This window comes from Marasmius oreades, chromosome 5 (genome assembly GCF_018924745.1).
Source record: "Marasmius oreades isolate 03SP1 chromosome 5, whole genome shotgun sequence".
In the NCBI taxonomy this organism is placed as follows: Eukaryota; Fungi; Basidiomycota; class Agaricomycetes; order Agaricales; family Marasmiaceae; genus Marasmius; species Marasmius oreades.
Window position 1 is genome coordinate 2058107 of NC_057327.1, and position 19155 is coordinate 2077261.

At 47.4% G+C, this 19155-nt stretch overlaps 11 protein-coding genes across 11 annotated transcripts; 5 read left to right on the plus strand and 6 right to left on the minus strand.

Moving 5' to 3' along the window:
* Positions 1-170: 170 nt before the first annotated feature.
* E1B28_008743 (uncharacterized protein) lies at positions 171-1508 on the minus strand (the record flags this gene model as incomplete). Its single annotated transcript, XM_043153572.1, has 3 exons — positions 834-1508; positions 702-777; positions 171-547 (listed from the first exon to the last, which is right to left on the minus strand). The coding sequence occupies exons 1-3, from the start codon at positions 1047-1049 to the stop codon at positions 171-173; spliced, it is 669 nt and encodes a 222-aa protein (XP_043008856.1). The 5' UTR covers positions 1050-1508.
* Positions 1509-2396: 888 nt separating this feature from the next.
* E1B28_008744 (uncharacterized protein) lies at positions 2397-3610 on the plus strand (the record flags this gene model as incomplete). Its single annotated transcript, XM_043153573.1, has 5 exons — positions 2397-2544; positions 2593-2638; positions 2695-2743; positions 2796-3010; positions 3058-3610. The coding sequence occupies 5 exons, from the start codon at positions 2397-2399 to the stop codon at positions 3608-3610; spliced, it is 1011 nt and encodes a 336-aa protein (XP_043008857.1).
* Positions 3557-4268, minus strand: E1B28_008745 (uncharacterized protein). The gene is made up of 3 exons (XM_043153574.1): positions 4189-4268; positions 3664-4132; positions 3557-3605 (listed from the first exon to the last, which is right to left on the minus strand). Exons 1-2 carry the CDS (start codon positions 4250-4252, stop codon positions 3666-3668), a joined length of 531 nt encoding a protein of 176 aa, XP_043008858.1. The 5' UTR covers positions 4253-4268; the 3' UTR covers positions 3557-3605; positions 3664-3665.
* A 66-nt stretch (positions 4269-4334) lies between these two features.
* Positions 4335-5020, plus strand: E1B28_008746 (uncharacterized protein). The gene is made up of 4 exons (XM_043153575.1): positions 4335-4417; positions 4474-4590; positions 4648-4685; positions 4752-5020. Exons 1-4 carry the CDS (start codon positions 4396-4398, stop codon positions 4893-4895), a joined length of 321 nt encoding a protein of 106 aa, XP_043008859.1. The 5' UTR covers positions 4335-4395; the 3' UTR covers positions 4896-5020.
* A 137-nt stretch (positions 5021-5157) lies between these two features.
* On the minus strand, positions 5158-6152 carry E1B28_008747 (uncharacterized protein; the record flags this gene model as incomplete). Its single annotated transcript, XM_043153576.1, has 6 exons — positions 5158-5179; positions 5246-5263; positions 5312-5388; positions 5445-5584; positions 5636-5869; positions 5921-6152. The coding sequence occupies 6 exons, from the start codon at positions 6150-6152 to the stop codon at positions 5158-5160; spliced, it is 723 nt and encodes a 240-aa protein (XP_043008860.1).
* A 507-nt stretch (positions 6153-6659) lies between these two features.
* NCBP2 (Nuclear cap-binding protein subunit 2) lies at positions 6660-7508 on the minus strand (the record flags this gene model as incomplete). Its single annotated transcript, XM_043153577.1, has 4 exons — positions 6660-6707; positions 6764-7160; positions 7224-7345; positions 7398-7508. 4 exons carry the CDS (start codon positions 7506-7508, stop codon positions 6660-6662), a joined length of 678 nt encoding a protein of 225 aa, XP_043008861.1.
* Positions 7509-9014: 1506 nt separating this feature from the next.
* Positions 9015-10185, plus strand: E1B28_008749 (uncharacterized protein; the record flags this gene model as incomplete). The annotated part of the gene is made up of 6 exons (XM_043153578.1): positions 9015-9200; positions 9254-9462; positions 9514-9614; positions 9673-9866; positions 9916-10059; positions 10109-10185. Exons 1-6 carry the CDS (start codon positions 9029-9031, stop codon positions 10183-10185), a joined length of 897 nt encoding a protein of 298 aa, XP_043008862.1. The 5' UTR covers positions 9015-9028.
* A 173-nt stretch (positions 10186-10358) lies between these two features.
* E1B28_008750 (uncharacterized protein) lies at positions 10359-11231 on the minus strand. The gene is made up of 5 exons (XM_043153579.1): positions 11044-11231; positions 10822-10990; positions 10719-10767; positions 10598-10661; positions 10359-10540 (listed from the first exon to the last, which is right to left on the minus strand). Exons 1-5 carry the CDS (start codon positions 11197-11199, stop codon positions 10457-10459), a joined length of 522 nt encoding a protein of 173 aa, XP_043008863.1. The 5' UTR covers positions 11200-11231; the 3' UTR covers positions 10359-10456.
* A 9-nt stretch (positions 11232-11240) lies between these two features.
* Positions 11241-12816, plus strand: E1B28_008751 (uncharacterized protein). Its single transcript, XM_043153580.1, has 6 exons — positions 11241-11451; positions 11527-11678; positions 11727-11882; positions 11936-11948; positions 12015-12452; positions 12509-12816. The coding sequence occupies exons 3-6, from the start codon at positions 11796-11798 to the stop codon at positions 12691-12693; spliced, it is 723 nt and encodes a 240-aa protein (XP_043008864.1). The 5' UTR covers positions 11241-11451; positions 11527-11678; positions 11727-11795; the 3' UTR covers positions 12694-12816.
* Positions 12817-13569: 753 nt separating this feature from the next.
* Positions 13570-13976, plus strand: E1B28_008752 (uncharacterized protein; the record flags this gene model as incomplete). The annotated part of the gene is made up of 2 exons (XM_043153581.1): positions 13570-13740; positions 13806-13976. 2 exons carry the CDS (start codon positions 13570-13572, stop codon positions 13974-13976), a joined length of 342 nt encoding a protein of 113 aa, XP_043008865.1.
* Positions 13977-14152: 176 nt separating this feature from the next.
* Positions 14153-19030, minus strand: E1B28_008753 (uncharacterized protein; the record flags this gene model as incomplete). Its single annotated transcript, XM_043153582.1, has 8 exons — positions 14153-14356; positions 14411-14621; positions 14676-14801; positions 14855-16626; positions 16676-18031; positions 18088-18751; positions 18806-18961; positions 19017-19030. The coding sequence occupies 8 exons, from the start codon at positions 19028-19030 to the stop codon at positions 14153-14155; spliced, it is 4503 nt and encodes a 1500-aa protein (XP_043008866.1).
* Between the last annotated feature and the right edge of the window lie 125 nt (positions 19031-19155).

Genomic DNA, 19155 nt, shown 5'->3' on the forward strand with positions numbered 1-19155 from the left:
AGGAGGGTAGCAACTGATGTCGATGTCTGCACTCATCGGAAGGTGTTTTGACGTCTGCATTCAGATCAAGCCACTGTTGTACTTGAAACTATGTCTCATATTTTAACGAGTTCTGCATAAGTAAACAGAGTGTGAATTTGCGAAGTCCGTATCGCCCTTTAGCGCACGATTCAAGTAAGACCAGGCATCCCAGCTGGAGGCGGTTTATCATATTCATTTCCCACTTCATCGGCCACCCCGTCATTTGTCCAATCATTATTCAGAGGTTGAGATTCAGGAGCTTTGGTCGTCCTGGTAAGCTCATAAGTTTCGGGTTCGTTCGTGTACCGTCGCCCGGTATTAGGTCGATCTTGCTGCGAGGTTGGAGTACTGGATTGTCTGTGCTGCTCGTGGTATACCGGTAAAATCGCCTCCATTTCACGTTTGATGCGAGGGGAGTATGGTTTATGAGACGCTTCAGAACAGAGAGGTGGGTAGTATTGGCGATAGGCAAAGAAGGACATGACAATGCCGAGAATAGAGCCGACCAAGACATCATGCCAATGGTCTAAAGAAGAAAGCAAGAAAAATGTGAATTGAACATGGGCGGAAGAGAGAAAGAAGGCAAAGGACGTAAGTAGTCATAAGTACCGCTCGCAGCGGATGTCCGACGACACTAAACATTTTTTCGCAGGGTTTGTATGATATATATTGAGACTTACGGCGGTAGTCCATAGTACGAGAGATGGCGACTAAAGAGGCTGCGGCAAATGGAGCGAGAGAAAGCCACGCTTTGCCCTAGCGAAAACATTAAAGTTGATTCACCGGTGGCTTCATTTGCTAGCATAGCTCACCGTATGCCCACGCTTGTCAAACAAGTGGACTTTTCCTGCCAAATAATAGCCCATGAACCCAAGACCGGCAAAAGACACTGAAAACGGAGGTGAGAGCCAGGGCATACGAGAAGGAGTGATATTCACAGCTTGCATGGCCGGAGGGGAAGCTACGGAAGCCATCCCGCAGCATTGTGACGTCTGTTTGGGTGCATATATGCCATGTCGAAAGACCATAGAGGGGGTCTACAGAACCCTGGATAGGTTGACAACGATCGATAACATCTAATAAAACGTAATGAGTTGGATTGTTCGGGCGGTATTTTAGGGAACCTGCCAGGTCGTGGTCGTCCGACGGTGAGCTTCACGAACTGAGTTATCGCCCCAGTTATGGAAAGGCTCAAGATTACTTGAGAAAGGTGTGGTCAATAACGTGCCGAATAAATCGCAAACAAAAACCAACGTCCGAGAGTGCCTAGCAATCAGGGTTGAGACATATCAGTAACTGGAGCTGATCTTGAGACAACTTGGTAACACACTGTTATGGAGGTCCCACCACGACCGCACAGTTATAAAATTGACGACTGGTTGTAGTAGAATCGGAGCAACGATACATATGAAGTATAGAGCAATGTTCTGAGAATACGGGTCGTAAGACCCAAGAAGTTCGTGAATGAGACGGTCAGGAGAACAAACTGGTACGCGTTCATGAACAGCAAAGCTATGCTCGGGTGTAAGCTTGCGAGCGTCGGAGGGAAACCAGAGAGGGATACGAACGGATGTCTCAAGCTGGCGAATGAAACAAAGTGAATAACAGTGGCCTGACTGAATGCTTCACATACGATGTATCGGATAGAGAAAAGTCTCTTCGGAACCCATCCACTTTGTCGAGAGAGAAAAATAGTGCACTTGAACAGGGTTGAGAACGAGCGAAAGACCTCGACAAATGCGGAATACACACGCTAGTACGATGGTCAACAGCCTGGAGCAAAAATGAGTATGATTGTCCTGCTCTGAAAGACTAAAAGGAGGGACCAGTCTGGAAGATAACTCCAAACGAGCTTGCGAGTACGAGGAGCTAGTTTCATTCTGCTGTCGTTGGCGTTGTCGTTGTGGCTTGTCTGGGAGGGGATAGAGGAGTAATGATGGGAGTTTTGGTGGAACTTGAAAATGTTCCCTAGGCCTGTCATGGAGCTGCACAGCTCCCGAGTACATAAGTAGAATTTTGGGAGTCTCACCATCGCCAAATTCGGTGCTACGACCTATAGATAGACAGCGTGGTCCCAGAATTCGGAACTGCCGGAACTACCAACCCGACCGACCCTTTAAAGAGCTGGTAAACTTGTAATAAGACACGAAAAGGTGTGTACTGCTGTAATAACTAGGTATAATTAGTAAACAATATAGTCCATAGTTTCAGTCATTCGTAGTCACAGTCGCTGTCGGACACGTCACACGGCACAAATCCTCTTCGGTGTGAAACTAGTATTATACGGTGGAAAATGAGCTGATACTTGGCACTGGACTCATTCTCGTCAGAGCTTTGGCGTGTTGGACATTGGAGTGAGTTTTCGGTGATTTGGCATGATACCTTCGACATATGGGCCAATTCAGGCCAAAATTCGGTATTGTGGCATGAATTGGCAAAATTCGGTGGTTTTGGATGAGGGCAAGCGTCACGGAGGTTTCATCATGCCCGACCCCAACAACTCAACAGCTGCTCCATTACCAGGCAAGGATCGCCTCTCATTCCTACCAGCCTCTACTCACAAATCTAAAGAACACGAAGATGTCTTAGCTACAATCGCCTCAACCGACTCTGTAGAGTCAGTTCATTGCCCGTGTCGTCCGACATCTCAATGCTCATTACCAGCATTTATAGCATAGAATGGGACAAGTTACGCGACATACTTAAACACAAAATTTCTGAGGTGCGAGAAGCCTTTTTTTCATGTCTGTGATCCCTCGTTGTATGTCTCCCAGAACATATCGTTGTTTCAAGAGAACCAAGAGCCGCCACCACCACCACCAGCTTTCGTCCCCACCCCTCTCCAGTCGGGTGGGCTGAAATTACCCCCCTTTCCTCCAAGGCGTCAATCCCCCCTCGCATCGTTCGAAATCCCTGTCAATTACATGAATGATGAGCAAGCAGCCCGAATGAAGCAGTACATCTTTGACCAATTGGATCAGTTCGAATCGTGCGTTGCCGCCTTTTCCCATGTGTATTGTACTCAGATCATGCTAGAAATCCTCCTTTCACGATACAGCGTGTCTGCGAACTTTGTATCGAACCAAAAAAACACTATAAAGCCATAGGCAAATACCTCCGTGCTGTGGAAAAGTCCTTGCTAGTTACCTCTACTTGGGACAGTTTCCCTCCCCTGCAAGAGAGCGATTTGAGCACTTCTACGCGGTCCCTGACAGTTTCTGCGTCGAATACACAGTCTACTCCTTCCACTCCGCTCTTTTCTCCGATACCTTTCCTTCACACAGATGCTCGTCGCTCAAAATCCCGAAGCCCGCCACCCTCTCCACTCAATCTAGCCGTAAGCGGAGGTCCGGAACCTTTAGAAACAAGATCCTTGGGTCTGGGTTTAGTCGACGAACTCGATGCACCAGGACCTGGGCACATGAGCGAGCACCCGACGGCTCTCTCTGCGGTCACATCGGTTGAAGAAAAGAGAGAAGTTGCACCAATTGTCGAAAGCTTAGAGTCACGATTTGTAAAGGCTGAAGTGTCGATGGATTCCGAGGATTCCATGGCCGTAGATGAAAATAAAGAAAATGCTAGATCTTAAAAGAGAGATTCAACATGGTGTATGTCCAGGTCTATGAATATCCATTGACGTACACTTATGAGTAATCCCTTTGAATCTTCTCAAGCATGGCATTCATCCGTAATTTCATGTTGGGCTGTCCTCTACCGCCACCTTTCTTCACATGTTCCCCGTTCGACCGACGTTTGAGGGGGTCGGATTTGTAGGTATGCAATGATTCGCGAGAATACGCTTTCCGTGCTAATTCACGTAGACCACCCGATTGTGAGGATTCTACATGATCTCTTCTGATATTTTGAGTTTCCTGAGCAGTCGAGTCTTTTCCTTTGCGCGGTCGAGAGGAAGTGCGAAGTTCCTTGGAAGTATCAACCTGAACTTCGCGCTCAGTGACGTGCTGTTGCTCAATTTGATTAATCTCGTTCGTAGCATCTCCTTCCTGTACAGGATTCTCCGGCGCTTGCGCAAGACCCATTTTGCGTTTTTCTGCCTTCCATTTACTCTTGATTTTGGCTTTCTCTACCCATGCCTGCTTCAGAGCCTTCGCTACAAACGAAACCAAATTCAATAACACGTATTGGATAGCCATATAGTCTATTTACCTCTTGTGGGGGGGAAGTGATTAAAAGTCGGGGGTTTTTTCTTGTCCTTTCTGGTTGGAGGCATTGGAGAGAATGTGGATTGTGGATTGTGGATTACATCAGCCGTGTGAGCCCTGAACATAATTGCGGTGGCTGTGAACACAGCTGTTCGTTTTCTCCCTTTTCCTCTCTCAGTCTTCTCTCTTCCCACTTACACATCCACATCGCATGCAGAATCTCAACTCCTTCGGTCTGCTAGCTCTTTTTATACTAGGCAATTATTACTCATCGCTGTCCTCCCCTCAGATCCCTTTGCAGACGAAGAAACCCAAGACGTTGGCTCTCAGGCCGCTTACATTCACATTCGTATCCAGCAGAGGAATGGAAGGAAGACATTGACCACCCTACAAGGCTTGCCCAAACGTGAGGCTGCTGCTTTCCTACAGCCTTTAGCCACCTCGACTGAATTATGCCTCCTAGAATACGACGCTAAGAAAGTATTGAAGGCCTTCAAGAAGGTGCTGACTTCACTCCCCTTTTTGTTACGATGCATCTTCGGCGATAACTGACTTGCCAATATGTAGGAATTTGCGTGCAATGGCACTCTCGTTGACGACGAGGAGATGGGCCAAGTTATTCAGCTCCAAGGTGACCAGCGAAGCAAGATATCTACTTTCCTTGTCGAAAACGGCATCTCAAAGTCCACCATCAAGGTGCATGGGTTCTGATTAATGTACTTTATCGACCACACTATTCCCTATCATCACTCCCGTTACCCATGTATATCGATCAATTCTTCAACGTAGTGTCACACAGTGTACGAGTTATGGCATCATTCTGATTGTAATGGCCTATCTCTTTAGGACTTGGTCAAGTGGATTAGAATTTATACATTGTAACGAATATTCATCTGCTAGACCGAGGAAATAGCTAAGCAGAAAAGAAAGGGGTGCATAGGCAACATAACTGAGACGAGCGCGCATCTAATCTTCACTTGATTTTGTCCAAAGGCCTGAATAAAGAAGATAATGAGCTGAAGGCCTAGTGGTCGAGTAGTTGGAAAGTGAGAAGGACGTACCGATTGAATCCGCCACGCCTACGGGAAATGTCAGTAGTTGCATTGAAAATAGAGGCAAGCACGAACCGGTTCATATACTGTCTCCAAGTTCTCATCTTCTTTATACTGACCGCACCTTCTTGATTTCCGTCGACATGTTTGCCCTGCAGCAAGGGTGGCTGAGTATGCAGCAACGACCGCAAAGAGACGATGCACCGACCTTCGTGCTACCGAAACCGCTCATGCCCATCATCGTCATCATTGCGGAATCATTGTCTTCGACGCCTACCATAGCCTCGACATCGTCCACATGATCTGGCGCATCAGAATCCAAGTTGATTCGACGTTCAGCATTGCTTCCTGAGATAAGGCGTGAACTTTTGACAACCATGGAATGAGATGGACACACACCTTCCCTAGACAGAGTAATGTCTGAATCGCGACCAGTGTTTCCTTCCTGTTTCGAAGTATCTTTGCTATCACGATCCCGTCGTCGAAGTTCTCTATTTCTGTCGTTATCTCTGTCTCTTTCCTTGTCTCTTTCTCGATCTCCTTCTCTATTTCTCTCCCTCTCTCCCTCTCTCTCCCTATCCCTTACATCTCTTTCCCTGTCTCTCGCGTTGACATCTCGTTCACCGCGGTAGTCTGTAAAGGAAGTTATGTCAATACGGAACACTCATTCTTCGAATGGCTCACCCCGCCTGTCTCGGTCACCTCTTCGGGGACTACCTGACCTAGACCGTCGTCGACCCGAGTCACGAAAGCCTCGTCCGCTCCTGGAGTATCTGTCTCTGTCTCTATCACGGTCACCTCGTTCCCAGCTTCGGTCGCGTCTTCTGTCGCTCCGGGAGGACATGAAAGTTGGGGAGATCACAATAATTGTCACGCGTTTCTGCTTTCTTCTTGCCCTGATTGAATTGGCAATCATCGTGATCCCGTACCACGTACGATACATAGCTCTAAGTACTTGCTAGGTCAACCAATTTATGAATGTGAGGGTCTGAAAGTTGAACTACACCGCTGTTCAACGGCCAGAAATTAGAATCTGATAGTCAATAACTGTCTAGCAATCTCTGTGAAACGGTTTTCAGATCTTCAGAGCCCGCCAATGATTGAACGAGGAGTGCCATGGACCGCGTACAATCCGTTTGTTTTTATGTCCTCCGACGGTAGATCATTCAGGCCTCTAGCGTCATTGCATTGTTACACGCCTATAGAGAGAATTATCAACAAGTTCTCAGTCCCGTGTTCCATCGTGAATTTCACCCTGCTGTGTGCAAGTATGCAACCAGACCGAATGACATCTGGTGTCTGAGGCAAACACTGGTCCTCTGAATTAGCCCTAACCGGTAACAGCACATGTATCACCTTTTCGTAGCAACTGAGAAGCAGGTTTGTCGCCCAAGTCGTGTTCCTGGATAGGTCTCGGGCTTCATCATAATCGTTCCGCTTCCGAATTCTCATCCAATCTCGTTCGTTGAGCCTTCGAGGAGAACAAAGTGAATACTCTACATGGACGGGAATGGGGGACACGCTTACAAGTCTCTCCCCCTCGTCTCCGTTATCAGGGGACCGCTCTCGTTTGAGACTAGTTACGGGGCCTTCTACCTGTTTCCACTCTCCACCTCCACTCGCGACTGCGCCCGGTCCATCTTGAGCATCCGCGTACCGCTCTTCGACTTGTCGTCTTCGTTCAATTTCATTTCTCTGCGCTTGAGCTCCCCATCCGCCACGTCCTGGATCGTAGTCTTGTCTATGTTCATCCCTAACTTGCCCGCCGCTCTTCCCCCTACCAAATTGTCTGCCTTCCTTGTATCCTAGATCCAGATCACACCTTATGATTCTCTCGTCCAATTTGGTCCCACTTATGTATCTCATGCTAGCGAGAGCTTCCGCATGCGTGTAGTACTCCACGAAGCAAAAGCCACAGGGTGTCCTGTCCGATACTCATTAGTCAATAGCCCACCTACTTGGCAAGACTCGAGCGCCTCGAGCGCACCTTGTATTGCGGTCAAGGCCCATGATGATTCGTTTAATACCGCCACCGTCCTCTGGAGAAGTACATCTTGCAAACAATTCGTATATCTGTTCTTCGGTCGTGAAAAAACTCAAGTTCCCTACCTGCCTTACTAAATGAGTAAACAGGCCATTTAGTCACAGGCGAAATACGCACATATAGAGTGGTTGAATGCGCAAGCAGTTCGTTCTGCCTTTGACGGTCGACTCTTGATTGGGAATCCTTGTAGTTGGAGGGTAAATCGAGGGATTGTACTATATGTGCCATTTTGTGTGGTTAACAAACCGTTTCTAGGTTTGTTTCTATCCCCCCCCCCCACCCCCGTTTTGTCCGCTTTTCTTACTTAATCTTTTACCGATTATATAATGGTCGTTGATTGGTTCGTCTGTTCAATCCCTCACGTTCGAATTTTTTCTATTCTAAGACCCCCGTCGTTTACATTCAACTAATTTCTCACATGTACAAAGCAATATTAGTATACAGTCGAATCTCCTATAATGTATATGCCCGATAATGCATAATTTCCGAAAATGCATTGATTTTCGGCTTCACCGACTCGGTTTGCGGGGGAAAATGCATACCTTTCTGATTTCGCATAATGCATACCTTTTTGGCTCAAAAACCGATCCTCATGGGCCAAATTCACCTCCAAAAATGCATACCCCCCTTAGTATGTAGGTCCCAAGCATGGAGTAAATCATTCGTAAATTTGTCCCTACAGTACTATTTACACCCAACATGCCCCCAAAGCGGAACATGGCGATCACGGACACCACTGATCAGGAAATTTTCGAGGCTGTTATGAAAAGAGGTGACAATTACGGAACCGGAAGGTACTGAAGCAGTCAAAATGGTACCTGTCCCAACTCAACGGGAGGCATTACAAGCTGTTGGTGTGCTGCAGAGGTATATAGAGGTAATCACACATTATTTTGCTCGAAAATGGTCTTTTCTAGTGATAGAAGCTCTACAATACAGTTTTAGCTCTTTTGAACCCATACAGTGACCCTAAAAGTTATAAAAAATAATAATTCTAGAAATGCATACTCTCTAAAAATGCATACTTTTTGGACCCAACCGAGGGGTATGCATTATAAGAGATTTGACTGTATATCTTAGTTATCCATAACTTGTCCGTAATTTCGTACCAATCGAATTCTTCTTTTGCATATTCGTAGGTCTTCGTCGCCATTCCTCGCAATCTCTTTTCTTCTTCCCTTTGAGCATTTGACGCGTGAACTGATATTTTCCGTGGTTCAACGTTCCCCAAAATTTTCATGTTGGGCTCATTTTCCTGACGCTTGATACGCGACATTAGTACATACGCCGCTGCCGTGTTGGCACTGCTTTCGAGGTGGAGATATGCTGAATGGAGTGTCCGGCTTTGAGAGTTGTGGATTGTAAAAGCAAATCCGGCTATTATTGTCACTTGTCGAAACCACAGGTAAATTCATCGATTTATTCAAAACTGATATTAATCGCATACAGGTCAACTGTAGCTGGATCATTGCCAATGGTAAATGTAAACTCTCGATAGAACTGGTCGTTGACGAAGAGTCCAAAATTTTGTGGGAGAACGCTTTGCGAGAAGATTTGATTTTGGTCGCAGCGGGGTAAAATCATAGTGTATGTTGTGTATGGAATTTGTCAAGGACTATGTTGCATGAATATCTGTCTAGGAATCCAGACGGTTTGTTTCTCGCCGCCTACCTGATATCAGGACTCCAGTGTGGCTGACAATATCATGCCGACTGCCAGCTGGAACTTTCAGGTCACGTGGGACCACAATGCTTTCAATCCGACAACTCACAGGGAAGTTAAGGAGACCGTTATTTCGTGTAAATCTACCCTCCGCGTATTCTGCAACTCCAAGAAGATGGCTTTCGGCAGAAAGCACTAACAACATGCTCTTGACGGGCGCGCCCCCGCAGGAAAGCCCTCCTGTACCAGAAACCACCCGTAAGCCTTTTCGCACACAATGGGTTTCTGATTGATGGTTTGCCATGTTGCAGGTGCTGAAAAGACTGTGAAGCGCTTCTGGAAAATAGTAGACATGGAGAAAAGAAAAGAAGGATATGTCGTGACATTAGACAAACGCGCCCTCAAAACACCCTCCGGAAACACTCTGTTACTGCCTCATAACAAAGCCGTGGTGGCTGCCTTGGTCGCTACAGAATGGGAAAATCAAGAAACGTTGATAAAGCCCCATGCCCTGCCAATGGTGAGCTCGAGATCCATGCACTACAGGTTTCACTCATAGGTGACATCCCAGACGTCCCTTGTGTCGCGAGCTATTGATACCTTGTCTGAAAAACAATCTCGCGAAGATGTTTGTAACTCGTTAATAGAGTATCTCGAAACAGACACGATATGGTACGCCTTTAACCACCTTTTCAACCGTTCCGTCTCTCACTTTTCCTGTGTTTCGTAGTTTTTATCAAGATTATCCGGAGCATTTGGTGAAACTACAAACCGAATGTTGGGACCCCATATTGTCTTGGATCGGGAAAACATATCAAGTCAAAGTCGAAAAGTCCAATTCGATCCTATTCGACGGCCAATCGCTAGACACCCGGAAGAAGCTTTCAGAAGCGTTGTCTGGTTTTGACCAGTGGGAAATGGCTGGTGCGTGTTTTTTCACCTCTTAAGCAACGTAAAATCGACCTGTGGTCAGCGATGGAGCGTGCGACCTACACGTCAAAGTCCTTCATGATCGCTTTAGCATTGGTTAGAGGACGATTGAGTGTCGAACAGGCATCAAAAGCTGCCCGGGTGGAAGTAGAAAGTCAGATTCAACGATGGGGAGAGGTCGAAGACAGTAAGGGAATTCAAGATCCCAAGTCACCATATACTCATATTTTATTAAGCACACGATGTTGACTTCCATGACATCCGCCGTCAGCTTGGTAGCGCAGCCTGTCTCCTCTCAACGGCAAGTGCATGAACAGGTCGTTCCGCTGCGCAAAAGTGAAGTTGCGTTCTATCTCTGAATAACGACAGCGTCTTTGGGGTACATCCATTCCCGGAAGACCAAATAAAGCATCTACGACGAAGATTTCGACCTACGCACTTTCTGTAGCAATTACTCAAAGGCCGTTAACGGAACCGTGGTAGAGGAGAAAAATGTGTTGGCACTGGATAGAGTGTGAATTTCTCCCAGTCCATCGTTTGAGGGCAACATGGAAATGAATGTTGTGAGATTATGGGTAACGCCCTTATCTACAGACCTTGGCCCGCAGATACAAGGGTATGACGGCGGAGGTGAGTGGTACACCCGCTCTGCGCCGGGCACCCTTGGTCTGGTTTCCTGGAATTAGTGTGGATGATAGTGGGTACCTACATTCCGAAGAGCCTACCATATGTGATCTATCTGAAGCAAAATTATCAACAAACTGATCCCCCGATACGATCCTAAAAGTGCTTGTGATTGTAGTGGGTTGCATCGGAATCTTACGGATATTTCAAGACTTTACAAACCTTTGTAGTTCTACCAGGAGGACAGGTGAGAATGTATGGAGATAATAGTCTGCTCAACAAACTTGAACAGTTATATAGGCAGCAGGACTTCGGTATTTCGCACCTTTCCAAGTTGAAGGTATATCCAAGCCGCTGTCGAAATCATAAACCCAGCTGGTAACAAGACATGGTTTGCTTCTGGCACACTCGTATCGGAGAACCAGAATGACATGATAATCCCATATAACGGGTCGTTGACTCTCCATAGCTGACCTTTGGTTCAAAAGAGCCACCTTACAGACACCTTAGTACAGCCTGTTGGTAACATTAGAGAATCTGGAAACACCGTTTTGGTCGTGTTCGAAATGAACACTACAAACACTTTCCATCTTGAATCTATCTCTTGTATGAACTGTCTCGCGAGAATATATATGTTTTCTTCGCACCAGAATCGAGTATATTGCACCTCCATGGGAAGAGCAGGAGGGAGTGGCGGTTCCATGACGGATGGAACTGGGGAGCAGGCGACGTGACGGCTGTGACAGGTTGTCTTTTCGCGGTGAACTCCCACCTGTTCTTACTTCTCTTTTTCTTTGCTGCTCGTCAACGCTAGACTCCCTATAATGAATGCCGGTTTCTTGTCTGTTACTTCTAATGGTCACAACCTTCCGAATGGCTTGCAATCCCATGAAGATCCCACATCGCCTTCTGGTTCATTTACACACAATACGCGTAGCGAGTACGGTTCAGCTCAGTATGTATCACTTCCCACTCGAAAATCCTTACTTGGAGAAGGTCGCTTATACAGTTTGTTTTCCATCTTGCTTAGCCCTTCATCTCAAGGCCGCGACCCCACCTTCGATCAAAAAGTAGTCAACCATTTATATGAGTCGGGCTTCCAACGAGGTGTGAGTATTTTCTCGGGATCATTACTCCATTCTGTTTGATAAAACTGTTCAGGAATACGCCGACACTATTCTTGTGCGTCTTTTCTTGCTCTTTCTTACTTTGTTCTAATTCTTGTTGAAGCACGTACACCAAACCGTTTATCGACTACATGCCCTAGTACTATCCCGCTCACCCTTCTTTGTGCAACTCATGTCTACTTCGCCTCAAGTTGTCGCACCGCTTGCCCCTCGTACCATATATGTCTCGATAGAACATGAACCGGAGATAACGCAAGAGGTACGCTCTAGAAATAGTTTTATGTTCCATAGCTGGTCTTGACTATTTTCCAGGGATTTGCCATAGGTACAAGATTCATTTTCGAAAAAAAAAATTAACCAGAGTGCTTACTCATCGAAATCTGTTTCTCAGCTTTGGGTTATCTCTATTCATCATTATCACTAAATCTAATACGCCCCGACAACGCGCGCTCCGTCCTTGCAGCAGGTTGTTTACTCGGGGGTATGGATAATCTATGCGAGTATGCCTATGAAACCTGCAGGCGCTCTATATCTGTTGATACGATTGAAACTTGGCTTGATTTCACTGAGTCGTTGACCTTTTCATTTTCATCCTCAAATGGAGATTCGCCCGACATATCTCCTGTCAGGATTTTCGGCCACTACGCTCAACGTCTCCGAGATGATATCTTCCACTTCCTGGTAGTTACCCTTCCAGAAGCTCTGGAAGTGTCGTCCGACGGGACTTTGCTTCAGAAGTCGGGCAGGCGTGAGGTATTACTCCAGATCTTTTCGAGGGTTCCATTCGAACTATTTAAGGAGGCAGTCGAATCACCCAAGTTCCAGATTGGTGGGTAGTTTTGTTTTTTCTTTCTGAACGACGGAACCCTAACAATTTCCTATTAGGTTCTGACCAGTCGCGTTTCAAATTCGCAAAAGACGCTATTGAAATTAGGAAGCGAGGAATCACTCGTGGTCCTGGGTGTGAAGAGACTGTGGTTCTTGCGTTCGGAGGTGGCCACTGTGGAGGAAGCGCAGTTCACATCACGAGGAAAATGCGTAAGCGACAGTTGTGGAAGGTTAACTCATAGGATGTATGTACCACTATTGACGATGTGTAGTTTGCTTATTCGACGCAGGAACCTGAGCCCATCTTCTCATCCCGGGTTTCTCATCAGATTTCTGACCGCAATAGCCCCATGAATATGTACCTTGCGCTGAACTTCACCTGGCGAGGGCTTGGTGGTCTAGTCCACACATTATACTTATACCATTCCTTACCCTTCCCTTTATAACCCCCGATATTGAGCCAAGAGCCATGAGATCTTGAGAACTCGTGGGTATCCTTACCTCGTGCTATTTCGGTGGAGGGCTTTGGCTCTTAAAACCGTGAATCTCTGGAGGTGTATGACAGCCAGATCAAAGGCGACGGACTCTTTCCCCTCTGTTGATAACAGGAAGAGGTCGAGAAACTACGTCCTCAGCACGGTCTTTTTTCTCAAACCCCCGTTATTTCTTTCAGTGCGCCACCGTCGATTCCCATGCGCTTATCACGGGCTCATGTTCCAGGTATAAGAACACCCCTTGGGCCTTCGTCGGTGAGTTTATCTCGACCTCTCGTATGGATAACTATCCGACTTATGATTTGTTTTTTATCGGATCCCGAGAAGACCCCCGCTCATGTGAGTCGCAACTTCAGTCTCCTCAAAAGGCTGACACTGTGATTTCTCGCCAAGGTGCAATCATCGGTGAGGACGACATAAAGCCAATCTATTTCTCTTTCGAAACGTATGAAAGGGGCGTCGTCCCCAACGCAAGGACAATAGTGTGTCTTGAAAAGCTCGCACTCTTCCGGCCGCAGCTGATAGAAACGCCAGGTCTCAAGAGCAAAAGAAGTCATCGCGTCCTTTGAATGGAGTCCATACAACCATCTAGGATATGTATCCCTGGGACAACGCAATTTCCCCATGTCTCACCTTATCCTTCCGGGAACTACACACAAGTATTGCTTCCAGCCAAATCTCACCGATTCGTCTTTCTTGACTATGATTCCTATCGCCAGTGCCAGAGGGTTCACGTCCTCAGAAGGGAAACGATTTGAATGGCGCCGTGTGCAAGGAAACCCCACCTCATATGATGTGAGTCCAGTCAGATGCATGATGGTCGAGTTTACAAACTGGCTCATATGATCCGTGTTGCCTAGCTCTATATGTCGCCTGATATCCATATTGCAGCTTTCCGACGCTTTGTTTCTTCTACTGCAGTCGGCACTTCACACGGGCTGCTGCAGTATAGATTCACCAATGACATATTATTGCTCGAATCATTACTTTCTTTGTGTCTCATACGATGGATCGATTTACACGGAACATAAAAGAGTGGCGTAGGACGTACACAGGTCGATTATCATCCAACACTACCATATACCCAACAATGATAAATTAATTTCTCAGTCACCATTCTCTGTGTGTGGGAGGAAGGAGAGCAATAAGCAAAAATATGTTATAGAGATCGTTCGTATAAATATGTGGCTTCCAAGCAGCAATGATGTCATGTTTCCCCTCTCTCCAGGCGACCTAACATCCGTTCAAGCCGTTCTTCCATTGTAAACTGCATATCTCCCTCAGACAAAGAGGACGTCGCTGAATATCCGGCGTTTGTTTGGCTGGGTAGTATATTGAAGGAACCAGCGTCCAGACCCTGCGAGAGGTTGTCAATCAAACGCCCAATCTGTGCCGACGAACTGAAGAACACCTAGAACAAGATCGAATCAACGACAAGATCGCATTCTGTGCAAGTAAGACTTACTTTCGTGTCAGGGCGCACAGCGTTCCCGCCATTACCCTTAACAGACTTTCGTCGAGAAATGAAAGACGACGCGCTTCCTTTCGATCCAGACCTGGCGTGTTCCTTGAAAAACAATTGAACGCCTTCGTCGTTGTCGTAGTCAGAGGCAAAGCTCGTCCGTCCAGTGTATAATGAATCCGCGTCATCATCTCGCAGACCATTGACAATTTGCCTAGGTGGAATGGTCAATTTGGAGAAGGTATCTCATATACAAATAACAACTTACCATATTGTCTCACCATTGGCAAGCTCGATGAATTCGATTCCTTGGCCAGAGTCCGGAAAAGTAGTATTTCGTTGATTACTTTCAGAAGTGCTTCCTTTCGAATTTTCATCGGCGTACATCTCATAGCTGTCATGGGATAAGTCATTTGATGGTAGTTTCGAGGCTTAAAAGGGGCTTACAACGAGTCGTATGCGGAACCCTTGTCAACAGGGCCATTGGGGACCGAGAGGAGAACATCAGGACGAGAAGCGACCAACGGGGAAATCGGAGGGACTGGCGGCGGAGTATCGGTTGAGGGACGGCGGCTCGACGAAGCTCGACGGGGCGGAGGAGTAGGAACACGTTCGTGGACCGACCGACTAGAGATCGAAGTAGCACTCGCCCTGCGACGGCGAGCAGATGCCTTCCTGGTTAAAGCATTGAGGTTCACAGGGAGAGCTCCTTTGTTATCAGATGGGAAGAAGATAGTTCTTCTGACCACTACGCTGGCAGGATCGACACTTCGTTCTCTAAGTCTGTGAGACGCCTCTGAGGCTTGTCGAATTGAAGGTTTTCTGGAAATCGGTCTGTCCAAGTTATCAACGTCACCTGGCGGGGATACGGCCCTTTCAGAAGAATTTTGCTCGGAAACTTTCCCTTCGGCATTAGCTGTAGAGTTGTTTCGGGTAAGCATTGTCCAATCAGTTAATTTGGAAGAAGTAGACCCAGAGCGGACCAAGAGCAAGTCATTTAATTTTTGTTGATCAAGTCCAAGGTTGGATGCCGCATCGAAAAGCTGTCGTAGAGCGGCAGATTCCTCCGTGGAGGTGGGAACCACTGGTGGTAACATTGGCGGCGAAGAATGAGGTGACTCTGCTTTCGGAGATTGAATCGGATGTGGTGAGGGATGGACGCCAGGAAATCCCTCGTTCATAGTAGGGGTGCTTGAAGGCGTTGGCCTTGTGGGATGTTTCTCTGAGCGTATGGGTACTCTCAGAGGACGTTCATGCTCCGGGACTGCATCCACGGTACGTTGCTTACCACGGAAGCGTGCCATAAATCCTTTGAGACCCGGTCCAGCCGAAGCCGGAGGACTGGGGACTGATGTGATTGGCGTTGCAGGGACGTTGAAACGACCAAGTTCGGTAGCGCTCGTTGCTACTCCTCCTATGGGATGAAGCTTGCGCGGATCATACTGTATAGTTTGGGCAGGAGGTGGAGTGACTTGGATATCAAGTGGATATGGTGTAACTTCTTCACTTGCGGGAGTGTTATTATTCTTCTTCAGCGTTCCTCTTAGCTTCCTGAAGTGTGACCCGAATTTTGAAGTTTGGTGACCGACGGCTATTGGAGGAGGACGCAGAGGGATTGTGTCCACGCTGGTGGATGCAGAGACTAGCGTCGGAGTAGAGATTTGATGGGGCGCTATACGCTTTCGAGGGAGAGAGGTCGTGGACCCGAACCCATCCTTTGACGAGTTGTAGTGTTTTCTGAGAGCCATCATAGCTGCCTCGGCTTTGCGTTGAACTTCACGCGCTAAATCAGCATCACGGTCTGGGTGTATGGGTGCATAGGAGCCGGAGGAACTGAGAGAAGGTGTCTCAGGAACCGATGAATTAGGAGGTGATACGAAGGGACCCGCTTTCTCGCCTTCAATCTCATTTCCATACGGGATCAAAGGACTTTCTACTTGAACAGAAGTGACGGGCGGTGTAAACGTGTCCTCCTGGATATCTGCATTCTCATTTCCGAACAAGATTTGTGCGAGATCACGATTCCTCCGAGTACTGGGAGAGATGTCTCCTCCATCTTCTTCACCTTCTGGGGTGCCGATAGATGTTTGAATTATGGATTCGTTCTGCGGAGCCTGGATGCTGTCCACGACCGACTTCAATAAAGCACTCGCTTTTGGAGATAATTGATCAGGGGAATTGGATGTCGGGCCCTGCAACTGAGGCGGAGGGCTGGCTATCTGAAACAATAGATGAATAAGCGTTCGAGGGGAGATGTATGAGACTTACTCGTCCGTTGAAGGAATAATTCGATTGTGAGGTTGAGGGTCTGCGCCTCCTCAAAGAAGGTGCCCGCTCGCGAACTTCTGTTATCGGAGTTGTTTTTGCAAATGCAAAGCCGACTAGCTTCTCTTGGATAGCTGAGATATCGGATTTGTTTATGCCTCCGGTGCGGTTAATGACATCTTCAGCATTCCATTCAGCATCGGGTGATCCTCCAGGAGTCGTTGAATGTGAATGAGTGGGGAACGAGATATCATGCCAAGCCGGCTCTGGTGATTCAATGTCTACGAATGCAGCCAGACGATCGTTCCGGTCTCCATCTCCGGAGTGGAAACTAGATCCAACAGATTCTAGGGACGAACGAGAAGAGTTGGCGATTGGCGAAAACACGACGGGATTGAATGCGGACAATGAAAAGTGCGAAGAGGAGTTCTGTTTGGACGAACGTCGACTGCCGTTTTTTGAGCCTATGTCAAAGCTGGGAAATGTAGGAGATGTGGGCGAACGAGCGGGGCTTGTTTGAGTCGGAGTGGGTGACCTGACCGCCCTGCTGATGTAAGAATTCGGTGCGTTGCCATCAAGTCCTGACATTGGGGACCATGGTCGATATTCGGAGTTACCTGAGTGTTTTGAGCTGAAGGACAACATGGTTGAATGAGTCGCGGTGATCAATGGAGAGTCTGGTAATGCCGGAGAACGCAGTGAACGTGTTGCGGACACTTGAGGGTTCTCATAGGATTCATGTGTATCAACGCTGTCGAGCCCCGCATCGCTGAACCAGCTTCCACTTCTCGTATGCACAACATTTTGTGGCGATATTTTGTTGGAAGGAAAAGTCCATGTCACATTCGACGGCGTGCTTGGGCGCTGGGATACAGAATTGAAATGGAGGGAGGTCCCTGCTAACGGAGACGATGGCCTACTCCAATTGTGAGTACTACCTGAAAAAAAGTTGGGATCGCCAACAGATCTTTCGTTCTGAATACTTGTTTTGCGGTGAAGAAATGCGGAGGAAGATAATGGGGAAGTTGGCCTCCCGGAAGATTGCCGTGTCGAGGTAGGTATGGGTCCATGGTTCAAAATGTCTGAGATAAGGCTCGGAGACGTTGTATGCGATAGATCAGGAGAACTGGCAGATGACGGTGTCGCTCGAGGAGTTGTTGAATGAGATCGAAGTATATCATGCTCGTTATCTTCATGGGGTGTCATGGGACGAGGCATACCAGGAACATACCCAGGAGATACTCGTGATAATATTGGTGATGCTTTCGTTACTTCTGCCTCCGGTGTTGCTGCAGTATCGGAAGATATAGCCATGCCTGCTTCATGATGTTGCGGCGTGCGAGAGGGACCTGATTCCTTCTGTCGCCATCCAAAACCTTCAGAATCAACCAACGAAACCTGGAGCAAAGACGTACCGACTGGTCTAAGCTAGATCGCGACAGGGGTATGGACCGAGGCATCACCACTTCATCTTCAACATCCTCCTCCAACTCCCTGATGGCTTGGGCGAGGGCAAGCGACGCTCGCTTGTAGACCGAACTCGATGTAAGCTTTGTTTCCTGACTATCACTGGCAGGGAGAGGTTGGTCTGCGACAACGTCTGTAGTTATAGCAGCTGGAGCAGGATCTGGTTGGCTGTCGTCATTTAAGCTGTGGTCTTTAACGATCTCCGAGTCTGTCGACAGTATGCTGTTCTTGTTCGAAGAGCGGGCAGCAGATGTTAAACGAGTGTAGGAGTAGTCTCGAAGTCGACCTGATCCGAACAGGTTGTTGCTGTACCTTTTCGACCGAAAACTGGGAGACGAGGTTACTGACGTTGCGAGAGAATTTGCTGTTGCGGTGGATCGTACGGACTGACGCATACTCCCAACTCCGTCGGTCAAATTTTCCTGTGATCCATCTCCCGACTGGGGCGTCTTGGGGCGCAGCCCAAGAGTCTCGAGTATCATTTCCTCTTCTTCCTCTGAAATCTGGTTTTCCGCGCCTCTTGCCCGTTGGTCTGCAAGTCTGGATTTCAATACGTCCACCGATAAAGGGTCTCCAGAAGAGTCACGCAATAGAGAAAAACGTTGAGAAAGACTGAAATATTCAGTAAATTTAGGCATTTAAGCCAGAACAAAACGTGTATCTCACTCTGGAAGGATGAGCGACGTGCGGAAATCGTCTGCAGAAGGTAATTCGGGTAAAAGGTCCTGGTGATCTGAGCTGTCGTCTGGGTCAAGATATTGAGTCTGGAGGTGTAGTCCAACTTGAAGCGGAGGAAGGGTGGTTTTCGCGTCCGACTTTTTACTAAGGAGATATCAGAAGGTAGAACCAGATGCTGGGGCAATTGGGATGAGCTAACCGAAATCTATGCATATTGAATCAGTTGATTGGCCTCGTTTTGTACACGTTGAGAATAGAGACAAGCGAGCAAGAAAGGAAGGTACGGGGTGAGAACGTGTTTCGCACGAGTTGAGAGATATCAGAAATAGAAAGGAATG

Coding starts and splice junctions, on each gene's coding strand:
- E1B28_008745 (XM_043153574.1), bottom strand. CDS start 4,252: ATGCCTCCAACCAGAAAGGACAAGAAAAAACCCCCGACTTTTAATCAC. Junction 4,133..4,188: donor TCACTTCCCCCCCACAAGAG/GTAAATAGACTA, acceptor TTTCGTTTGTAG/CGAAGGCTCTGAAGCAGGCA.
- E1B28_008751 (XM_043153580.1), top strand. CDS start 11,796: ATGTCTACTTCGCCTCAAGTTGTCGCACCGCTTGCCCCTCGTACCATA. Junction 12,453..12,508: donor ATCACCCAAGTTCCAGATTG/GTGGGTAGTTTT, acceptor ATTTCCTATTAG/GTTCTGACCAGTCGCGTTTC.
- E1B28_008750 (XM_043153579.1), bottom strand. CDS start 11,199: ATGGAACCGCCACTCCCTCCTGCTCTTCCCATGGAGGTGCAATATACT. Junction 10,991..11,043: donor TTTCGAACACGACCAAAACG/GTGTTTCCAGAT, acceptor GGTGTCTGTAAG/GTGGCTCTTTTGAACCAAAG. Junction 10,662..10,718: donor CTCCTGGTAGAACTACAAAG/GTTTGTAAAGTC, acceptor TACAATCACAAG/CACTTTTAGGATCGTATCGG.
- E1B28_008746 (XM_043153575.1), top strand. CDS start 4,396: ATGCAGAATCTCAACTCCTTCG. Junction 4,591..4,647: donor CCTACAAGGCTTGCCCAAAC/GTGAGGCTGCTG, acceptor TATGCCTCCTAG/AATACGACGCTAAGAAAGTA. Junction 4,686..4,751: donor TATTGAAGGCCTTCAAGAAG/GTGCTGACTTCA, acceptor GCCAATATGTAG/GAATTTGCGTGCAATGGCAC.